This window comes from Candoia aspera, chromosome 13 (genome assembly GCF_035149785.1).
Source record: "Candoia aspera isolate rCanAsp1 chromosome 13, rCanAsp1.hap2, whole genome shotgun sequence".
In the NCBI taxonomy this organism is placed as follows: Eukaryota; Metazoa; Chordata; class Lepidosauria; order Squamata; family Boidae; genus Candoia; species Candoia aspera.
In genome coordinates, this window is record NC_086165.1 from 11,786,728 (window position 1) to 11,797,834 (window position 11,107).

General features: G+C 42.4%; 1 protein-coding gene across 1 annotated transcript; it reads left to right on the plus strand.

Moving 5' to 3' along the window:
- Positions 1–1,032: 1,032 nt before the first annotated feature.
- On the plus strand, positions 1,033–11,044 carry STARD5 (StAR related lipid transfer domain containing 5). Its single transcript, XM_063314427.1, has 6 exons — positions 1,033–1,165; positions 3,794–3,843; positions 4,575–4,707; positions 7,021–7,138; positions 7,935–8,028; positions 9,892–11,044. Exons 1-6 carry the CDS (start codon positions 1,076–1,078, stop codon positions 10,037–10,039), a joined length of 633 nt encoding a protein of 210 aa, XP_063170497.1. The 5' UTR covers positions 1,033–1,075; the 3' UTR covers positions 10,040–11,044.
- Positions 11,045–11,107: the final 63 nt, after the last annotated feature.

Sequence of the window (11,107 nt, forward strand, 5' to 3'; positions counted from 1 at the left end):
AGCTTGGCCAACCCAACTGAGAAGTGAAACCACATGAGTTCTGTCCAGATGATACACACCACTATTTGTAATAAGCTGTGACATTGTCAAGCTTTGGCATGTAGAAATAATATTTTTCTCTTCCCCTTCATCTCGGTCTAGGCAGCCCTTGAGCAAGTGCAGAGTGCTTTTCTTTCATACTGAATTGCCAGCTTTGGTACATCTTTCTGAGAAGGCAGAATGGAAGACAACGCAAAAGGATCGGGTTTTTTTTTTGTTTATTTGTCAGTATCATAACACTCTTGGTTCTTCTCGGAATAGCTTCCCACCATTACGATTAACCAGGCTCTTCTCGTAGCCGAGTCAGACATACCTTTTAAATGGAGGTTGTGGGCAGAGATGACGGTTCTTCCGTCTCTCTCAAACAGCAGTTTCAATGCACATTCACCCAGAGAATTCTGAAAGCTAGACCTCTAGGCTGAAATCTAAAAAAAAAAAATCCTGCCTCTGAACAGCTGGCTCCCTTCCAATGGACAGTCTGATCACCATGCCCAATGATCCACCATGCCAGGAGCTGGAATCCGAAATATTTGGAGGGTGCTCAGTTGACTCTCCTGCCTTTCTCTTGGCTTTGCAGCCAGCATGAAAGGCATGGGGGGTGGGGGGACTGCCCCGCTGCTACCTTTGTCCCTAACCCACCTTTCGCAGTTGTGAAACCAAGATCTGAAGAAGGCATGCGGATTACTCCATCCACAGCCCCAATTCACATCGAACGCACCAATTTGGCAGCGGGTTTAAAACAACACCTGCTTCTGCGAGCGCAACGCCCTGTTGGCAGCAGTTCTCATCCTGCGAGTTGGGCCGTTTCCAACCCGAACCCTCCATTCTCACGAGCCGTCCCAAGGGGCGTGTTGGGAGCAGCGAGCGAGAGGCGCCGCCGCGCTGACTCCTCAGGACGAGAACAGCGCGGCTCTGAAGGGAGGCTCGGCCCTTTTCTGGGCTGGTCTTAGCAGGTCGTTCCCCGTCTCTTCCTCCTCTGCCGCTGCGCCAGCCTTCCTAGTCCGGAGGGAGCGCGCCGCCGCCGCCGCCGCTCGCCATGGAGTATCAGGAGGCTGCTCAGTGGGCCGCCCTACACTTGGAGAGCTATCGGAAGGACCCCAGCGGCTGGAGCAGCTGTAAGCAAACGGTAAGCAGGGGGGACTCGCGACAACCAACTTCCCGTGCGGGGCTGAGGCGACGCGTCCCTTTCTCCTCAAGAGCAAGGGGGAAATCCGGAGGTGGCTATATCGCTTTGGACCGCAGGCAGGAGATTCGTGGTGGAAGGCTCCCCCACCTGCAAAGAACACAACAGCACCTCCCTGGAAGCTAAAAAGGAGCTCCCTCTCTTCCTCTGCTGGCTTTGCTACGTTTTTATTTGCAGGGGGAACCTTTTTTCATTCAGGGGAGGAGTAAAAACCTTCCGCTTACCTGGTCCAGCGATCCCTCTCGCTTCCGCCACGTCTCCTTTTCTGCTGTGAATGTCTCCCCATAAAGTTTGGAAGATGAAATCTGGAGCTTCATGGACTTTTAGCCTGACGTTTACCGGCTCTCCCGTTTTGGAGTTTGGGGGAGTTGGCTAGACAGTGTTTGTGGAGGGAAGGAAACAAGGATCTTTTTATTCCAGCGGGGGATAGAGATTCCCCTGATGGTGCAGGGAGCCAAGGCACCAAGGTATTCAACTGAAAATCCTTACTGAGGTCGGTTGAGGGAGTTGGCAGGGAAATTATTGGGAAGGAATAGTTCAGTGTTTCTCAGCCTCAAGGACTTTAAGATGTGTGGACTTCTGCTCCCAGTGTTCCCCAGCCAGCATGCTGGGAGTAGAAGTCCACACATCTTAAAGTCACTGAGGTTGAGAAGCACTGCAGCAGTTGCATAGTCAATACAACATATACTTTCCAATCATGGGGAAAGCACAGCATCCCTTCCCTTCTTTCAGTATACTCTGCTAGATGAACAAACCTCTTGAGCCTGATCCCTTGCTAGGTTCCAGAACCGAATCTCTAAGCAGAAGATAGACGCATACTTCATTCTCTGTGTTCATGCACATGAAGGCACAGCCCGTAGACCTGTGATGCTTTGTTCCTTTTGCTACAGCAAAAGCTACATGGACGTGCCCAGGAAGTTACCAGGAGTCAAGCGTGGCTCAAAAGAAGCTTTATTTTGTATATATGCAATCAGATCTTTTGCAAAAACAAAGGAAGATTGAGGAGCTGGGTCAGTAGAACGTAGACTGGTTTCCAGAAAGAGACTGTCGTAAAATCAGTGCATCCCACAAGTGACATCCAGAGAAGAGGTTTTGAGCATGTTTAATTTGGGACACAAGGATGGTGAGGAGGAAGGCACCAAAGCTCTGCCTCTGTTCTTCCATCTGTAAGGCTTTGGAGGGGACCCATTTCCCTCCCCCTTCCTTTTCTCCAGGATGTTTCTTTCCATCTATTCCTGCAGAGAATGGGAGTCCAGTGGCATGACAACTACTGCATAGCTTGGAAGAGGAGGAGGGATGGTGAAAGTCGCCCCCAGGAAAGTCACAGAACCGTTTGGCTGAATCCAGAATTACTTATGTTTAAAGAAGGCCCATTGAAACCAATGGGGCAAGTTAGTCACGGCTAGTGAAAAGTCTAATTGATCTCAGCAAATTTATGTCTTTATCTGACATGTCATTGATCTATGTGAGGATTTACCAAAGCACAGTGGAGATCATTAGGAAGTGGAAGAGAGGCTTCTGCAATGAAATACAACCTTATTTCTGATTAGATCAGCTCCATAAGTCACAGTTTCAATGCTAGGATTTTTCAGGAATAGTCAGAATTGGACTTTGTGGAGTTGCCCCCACCCCTTTCTTCATGTTCTTCTATAAACACCCCAAGGCCATCAAAATGAGTTACGTAAGGTACTGGTTTTTGTTTTTTTTTTTTACTTTTTTGTGTCTGTGTGCCTTCAGGTCTGTTTTTGACTCCTGACAACTGCCTGAGCAAGTCGCTGCAGTTTTCTGGGCAAGGTTTTTCAGAAGTGGTTTTCCACTGCCTCCTTCTAGGGTTGAGAGAGAGGGACTGGCTCAAGGTCACCCAGCTGGCGTTCATGCCTAGGGCAGGGTTGGAATTCATGGTCTCCTGGTTTTTAGCCTGGTACCTTAACCACTACACCAAACTAGCTCCTTTTTCTTACTGTTTACATCCCAGCTTTTTGTCTGGGAAGTCAGGTGGTTTACATGACAGATTCCTCATTTTATCCCCAGAGCAACAATCCAGTGAGGTAGATGCCCTGAGATAGAGAGACAGGTCCAAAATCACCCTGCGAGTTTCCATGGCTGAGAATGGACTTGAAACTTGATCTCTTGTTTCAAGCTCAGCACTGTAATTCCCACATTACACATTTCACTCTACTGGCTGGAGGGACCCCTACTTTGAACTTGCTTGCAAACATTTCCTGGGTTCCAAATTTTATTGTGCAAAAAGATGTAGAGCCTCTTACTTTCAATTGAACCATTTGGACTGAATCCAGAATTACTCAAGTTTAAAGAAGGCCCATTGAAATCAATGGACAAGTTAGTCATGGCTAGTGAAAAGTCTAGTTGATTTCAGCAAATTTATGTCTTTATTTGATATGAGACAGCCTTGGGGTGTTTCTTGTTGTTAAGTCTTTTAGCATTACTTCCCTAAAATCCATCCTTAAGATGTTCAAAAACCATTAAGGTTGAACAAATCTTCATTCAGCTTCAATGTACAACAAAAATGCAGCTTATTGTGTCTGGTTTTCTTCTAAAATGTCTTTCTAGAATAAAGTTTCAATATCTTGGAGACCTTCAACTATATTTCGTGGAAACCTGTAAGTAAAATTGTAGAAGCAAAACATCACTTAGGTAAAGTTCTGGGGGGGATGAACTGATATTTGAGCCACTACTTCTGTCATATTTATTGCTGTTTTTAGTTTTATGCTTTTAAAAATGTGAATAACATAATCAGTAGTTGGTAGGTGAAACATGAAAAGGAGAAGATTCCAGTAATGGAAGGGAAGAAAAGAGAATTCTAAACAAGTCAATGTCCAACACAAGCTTTCCATACATGCCAATCATAGGTTTTTTTTAAATTTCATTTCTTTCTTTGGAGAAGGAAGTTTTAAACTTCATGATAAAGAAGAACAACATTATGTAATGTAAGGTATGATGCAAACTGCCTTGCTGTCTTGTGCGGTTATAAATAGCTAATCTTATAAAACATTATTTGTCTGAAAGATATACAAGTGCCCCAGTCCCTAGGAAAGCTTAATTATGACAGAGTACAGAACTGTTATGTGCAATTATTTAAGTAACTGAGCATTTTGCTTAGGTAAGATGCTACATTCTTCAGTGTTCTGTATAAAAAAAACATATTTTTCTTGCAAGTTAGAAAGCAGAGAGATCGTTGGGTTGAATGCTCTGCCTAAGGTACTAGCTGATTACATGCAGAGATACATTAACTCATTTACTAAGGAACATTCAAAATGCAGTTTGTCTGGAATAGCATCCTTCTACTTCATTCACTAAAACTTTCTCTCCTTCCTCCTCCTCCTCTCAAAAGTTACAAAGCAGAAGGAATTTTACCTGCAAAACCAGAGGCTGTGTTTAAATGTATAAAGCCAGAGACTGGTGGACTTCGAGAAAAATGGGATGAAAATGTGAAGGAGATAGTAGTTGTGGAATCCATAAACAAAGTAAGTATAACACAGCCTGGCTTATTGCCAGAAACAGCTAGGAAAGTAATTTGCTTTTGGGAACCAGCATTTGCTATTGTAGGGTAACTGGAGAGAGAAGGAATTCCCATTATATTTTGAGATGGAGGGAATGGTGAAAACAAGCTGTCTCTTTGTATTGTGCTAAAACTGTGGTGGCTGACTGGCTTTTTACCAACACTTACGCTAGCAGGCTGCAGACACTTGGTTGGGTATGCATAACTACTGTGAAGGAGCTGGGATTGCTAATTGGTTATCTGCCACCAGTGATTTCAGGAGATTTTGCACATGCAGTTCAGGTGTGCTTTTGCTCTGGGCAACAGTTGTGGTTATCATGATTGCTGACACTCACAGCTTGACCCCCACTCATTGTAGGGACTAGCCAAGCAACAGCAATGGTCTTAAATGAGCTTGGGCCAGCAATTTATGCTATCTTTCATTACTAAATGCTTTTGAGCTGTAGCCTGGAACAAGGCCTGATTCTCTGAAAAGGAAAAAGAAAAACAGTGGAATATCAGCTCAGGAACAATAACCTTTAACCTCTTTGTTAGTTTTTTGGGTAGGCAGATCTTATTTTTAATAACATGATTAATTTTTAAAAAGTGTTTCATTTATTTAATTATGTCTTTTTATTGATACTTTCATGTCTGGCTTTTGTAAGCTGTCTTGAACAGTAATAGCTGCTTTTGGTATTAAGCATGGCCTTCTAAATACATAGGTCTATTATCTTTTTTTATTCTCACTTCAACCATTTCTTTGTTATATCTTCCATTCTTTTATGTGTTGTGCTATGCTTGCTTTTAAAAGTGTGCCTAACTTTAAGCAAAGCTGAGAACTATTCAGAGTTTAAAAGATAGAGAGAAAAATATGTAATGCACAGTTTGCCACACTGGACAGTGACAAACTCATTATCCAAAGCACCCTGCCACGTGGATCATTCCTCTTGGGATTAGAATGTTGCTCCTTTCCAATCTTCTCTTTCAGCATTTAGCACACAGGGTAGGCTATCAAATGATCACCTAGTACAATCGTAGGTCACCCTTGCTGGAGTTTTTCAGATGGGAGCTGGATGATCACTTGATGGCTTCCCGCAGTGAACAGAGGATTGGACAAAATGACCCAAAAGGCAGCAGCAGCAGCAGCAGCAGCAGCAGCAGCAACAACAAAGAATATTATTGACCCAAAAGTTTTCTTCCAACTCCTCTGCTCTACAACACTATGAACAATTTTGCACTCCCTTTCACTGCAAGTGGAGTCTTTTTCCCCCTTTTTTTTCTTTTCCTTTTCCTTATATTGTTATAAATCTCAATATGTTGTATTGTTTCAATACAGTGATATTTATATGACACAATTAGAGTTTATTAACATTCTGTTATTTAGATAGCATATGAAAATAGAGAAAGAAAAGTAAAAATTCTATCAATTACAATTTAGGATGTCGATATTACAAGCATAACATTATTTGGCTTTTTCATCCAAAGTTAAATATAACCTTAAAAAGAGAACCACTGCGACTCACGTCAAAGTACTGGTTATATGATAATGGTTTCAATCTTAAGCTAATTACTTAATATTAAAATCTCCATTGTATTGTTACGGTAGAAAGATAGATAGATGGATGGTTGATAGTAACGGTAAAGGTTTCCCTTGACGTTAAGTCCAGTCGTGTCCGACTCTAGGGGGCGGTGCTCATCTCCGTTTCAAAGCCGAAAAGCCGGCGTTTGTCCGTAGACACTTCCGTGGTCATGTGGCTGGCGTGACTACATGGAGCGCCGTTACCTGCCTGCCGAAGTGGTGCCTATTAATCTACTCACATTTGCATGTTTTCGAACTGCTAGGTTGGCAGGAGCTGGGACTAGCCACGGGAGCTCACCCCGTCACGTGGATTCGAACCGCCGACCTTCTGATCAGCAAGCTCAGCAGCTCAGCGGTTTAACCCGCAGCACTACTGCGTCCCATACAGATAGATGATGGATGAAGCAAATTTAACAAAAGTTAAAATACAAAAAAAGGAAGGAAGGAAGGAAGGAAGGAAGGAAATAATAAAAGAACTAATGGTTTCTGACTCCCCTCTTTTTATATATTTGGTAATTTGCAATATTTGTGGGCATTCAGGCCCCCTTAAAATCCAGTCTGTAAGTGGTTATATTTACCATGCTGCATGATGGGTTGTATATATGGGCACTATTCTTGCTTAAATTTAGTTAAACTTCTATTGTGTAAGTATACTGTTAGCTTTGCCATTGGCACAAGATGAGTCTTAAACATCATTGTCACCTTTGTTTGCAATTTTAGACTGTTTGTGTAATAAGAACAACTACCCCATCAGCTTTTATGAAGATCATCTCTCCAAGAGAGTTCTTAGATGTGGTCCTGATTAAACAGGATGAGGATGGCATGAAAATGACTGCTGGTAAGCTGGTTCAAACATTTGGTAGACTTGTTTTCTCTGGGCTGGCTCACAGGTCTACAGCCAACATGACCAACTGTGACCACTGCATGACCATCAGTGAATTGAAAAAGTGACCCAAGGCCATTTGAAAATTCTCTTTCTGAGACCCTTGACCTGAGATCATTTTGGCAGCCAAACATACCTTGGCTTCCTATGCTGCTGTCATGTGACCAATGTGTTTTTTAAAATCCTCCTTCCAAAGGCTGGAAGCTTTTCAAGAGAATGGAAAAGATGAGCAGTAGTAATTTTTTCTCCTCCTCCTGCATGCCTTTACTCGTTTACTTTGGGAGGGGAAATTCATGGGCAGCTATGGCAAAGACAGTCAGCAGCAGGCAGGAATAAGTGGCAAAACAGACACTATGGGGATGTTTCCTGTGCCCCACATCATTGCACAAATGATGCAAATTACATGTCGTCATGATGATGTCACGACATAAGTGACATCGCTTGCCCCCACCTGTGGAAACCCTTGAGCGGGTTCCCTGAAGTACGGCAATCCTTGGAAGGTGTCCTAAGATACTATACCATTCCCTCCTGCCCCGCTACCCCGTTGCTGGATTTGCTTTATTAGAAATATTTCTTGTTTTTCATCAGAAACAGCAAGCATTTGAACCAGTCCTCGGAGAGACTCTGATTCGCGTAGAGCAGTTGCTCTAACTTTATGGATGACTAATACTTATAAATACCTCCCCTGTTTCCAAGTGAAACCCCGGTTGATAAAAAACCTGTTTTTATTTTTAATATTTCTTCCTCACAGCAACCAACGTAGAGCATCCCCTCAGTCCGCCTCAGCCAAATTATGTGAGAGGCTTTAATTTTCCCTGTGGCTGCTTCTGCATTCCTGTTCCAGGGTAAGACTTGTGGAAATATTTGCTTACATAACCCTGTAGGCCAAGAATGCTCTAGGGTTTTACACACCTTTTGTTGTTGTTGTTTTTTGTTGTTGCCGCCAAATTAGAGGTTACATGACACCTTACAGAACATTCCCACGGCAGTTTGAGGGAGGAAGTGTTTGCAGAGGAAATGGCCAGCTTTATGTGGGAAAAGTTAATAGCTAGTTAAGATGTGTTTTTATTGTTTGTTTTATCATACACCACCCAGGGTCACAGTTGTGAGGTGGGTGGCTACATACATTTGATTGATAAATAAAATAATAATTAAAATAAAATAAAATAAAAACGAAGATCCAGATTTTATCGTTCGCATTAAAAGCCATTTAGATACATTTTCCATATGTTTATTACAAATTCACATGGCTGAGATTCTTACAGTTTGGAAATGAATTATGGATTCCACCCCCACCCCTCTTCAAAATATGGCTTCTGTTTTCTTGAAGATGCTCTAGTGCAGAAGCATGTCAACTAGTAAATTAAAGGAAAAACATAAATCGAGGAGGGAAAGGAACCGTCCATATGAATTTTGATGATGTCTCCCACCTGGAAAATATGCATGTGATAACATCATCATGCAATCCCACAATTACATACTAGTAAACACATTTGATGTGTGTATTAAGTCGTGGCATTTGTGTGAGGATAGCATCAGGCACATCTCATCATAATGCCCATTATGGAAGAGAACAACTTAGGGCTGGGCATGGCCATTGGCACGTGGAAGTTGTAGAAATATAGAAATATGAAAAGTGTGTGGGGACAGTGGGAAAAGGAATATAGCCTGCTTGAGCTTTTAACAGCTTCACAACATTTAGGGCAGGGGGTGGACATTTTCAGAACTTTGAGAGTGCGTTGGGGTGCTCTCACAATGGGTGAGAGGAGGAAGGCCGTTCATTCATAAAACAGCTGCCATGGAGATGATTGCCCATTTGTAAAATGGCTGTAATGGAGAAACTTGCCCATCTGCAAAATAAATGATGGGAGCAGTCAATAACAAAATCTTAACCCTAACAAACCAACATGTAATTTAACTTTTAAGTGTACATAGAGGTTGCTCTATGCCATCATCTCCAATCCCCCAATGCTCACTACCACATTTCCAAGCAAAGTACTGGTCCACCGCCACCTATCTTTTATGTTTCTAAGAAGGCCCATTAGATCTAATAAGGAGCTTTTTGTAAATAAAGATGACATTTGGCAGCATGGACAACTTCCATGTTTATATTTCCTTTCAAAGTAAACTAAAAACGATTTTGAAAAGGGCAAAGAATCAGGTGGAAGAAGAATACGGAGGAATTGCAGTGGGTAGACTGCCACAATCTGTGGTCTGATCTATTGCTAGCTGTTTTTCATCTAAATGAAACCTGTGTATTCAGGGGCAGTGTCAGTTGTGTGCAGTAGTAGCATAGAAGGAGCACTTGGTCCATCTCCTACTTGTGAGCTTTCTAAAAGCATCCAGTTTGGGCCATAAAGATTTGCAAGATGCTGCATCCCATTCCAGTAAGGTTGTCATTTTCACTGCCTGTTATCTGAGATATGTTGTTGTTTTGGTCTTCCAAGTCATCCTTGACTCCTGGAGACTACAAGAACAGGTTCATGAAGTTTTCTTGGCAACATTTTTGGAAGAGGTTTTCCAGGACCTTCTTCCTGGGGCTGAATCACACAGCTGGCTTGGTGACTAAAGGAGGATTGACAGTCAGATTTCCCTCCTCCTACTTCTACACCTTTAATTACTACACCAAACTGGTTCTTATCTGGAGCTAAATACCATTTCTACCTAACCGCTTTCTGGTTTTGTTTTGGTTCTTGTTTTCTCTGCAGGGATCCAAATAAGACCCAGCTGATCAGTTTCTTTCAGACCGATCTAAGTGGCAACCTTCCACAGAAAGTCGTTGAATCTTTCTTTCCAAGCAGTATAACAGGGTTTTACAGCAATCTGGCAAATGCAGCAGTAATATTAGTAGCTTAAGGTGTTCCCCATTCCCCCCACCTCTAGTCTCAAAGGGAAAACATAGCTGGGCTATATATTAATAATCCTGAGTTTGCACTTTGCAAAGGCACAAGTGGTTCCTGGGGCTGAATGCAGAACTGTGGTCTAATCAAAAAGATACACACAAATTTCTCCCTTAATTTAGATGGAGAACACATGAGCCCATGTCTGGAATTAAGTAGCGTTTCATTCATACTGTGGTTTGACCTTGCTAAGGACTCTGAAAAGAAATGAGTCTCTCCAGGTTCTGGTTCGTAAGAGGCTTTCCAACATAATGACATCTCAAAAGGAAAGGGTTGGACAGTAATTCACTGTTCTACACTTTCTCTGTAAATCAGAAAAACTAGTAAGAAAATCTGGTGCTCTGTATGGATGAATTTGCCAAATTCCATTCCTTGCTTTGTTTTTCACAGTGATGACATCACTTAGACCTCCTGAGTTTAGCTCTCCACCCAGGTACCTACCAAAGTTCTTTTCATGTGGTCTAGTTGTTTGAGGCCAACAAGGCACTTCCTGCTGAAGTGAAAAAGACTCTGAAGAAACCACATTTGTTTTTCAGTTATTCTCCTGCCATACCACCTAAATAATAAATCTCTGCCTGCATAAAGCCAGCATGGCAGGGGAAAAAAATCCTAACCCACTTGCTAGCCTTCTGTATGAAGAGATATTTATACAGAGAAACCTTCAAGTATATGAAACTCTTAAGCATCGGAAAAAATGTGGTTATAGTAAGTTTTTGGTTGACAGCTGTTAGAGAAAATGTTTAACCAGAGACTCAGACAACCATCTGTCAGTTTTGCACTGTAGATCCTGTGTAGAGAAAAGGACCTCTGAAAACACCTCCCCGTTCCAGGATTCTGCCCTCCTATACTCTCCCTAGAGCATCACATGACCACTGATCTCAGGCAATAACATTTTCTAAATCTTAGGAGGTTTTTCAAATGTGCTGTTATACATTAGAAATAAAAAAGAAGGTGCTCTGAAGTCACTGTTGGTCTCGTCTCTGCTTGGACTGGAGCTTGCAGCAGCTTACTCTGAACCAAGTTC

Coding starts and splice junctions, on each gene's coding strand:
- STARD5 (XM_063314427.1), top strand. CDS start 1,076: ATGGAGTATCAGGAGGCTGCTCAGTGGGCCGCCCTACACTTGGAGAGC. Junction 3,844..4,574: donor ACTATATTTCGTGGAAACCT/GTAAGTAAAATT, acceptor TCCTCTCAAAAG/TTACAAAGCAGAAGGAATTT. Junction 8,029..9,891: donor TTCTGCATTCCTGTTCCAGG/GTAAGACTTGTG, acceptor TTTTCTCTGCAG/GGATCCAAATAAGACCCAGC.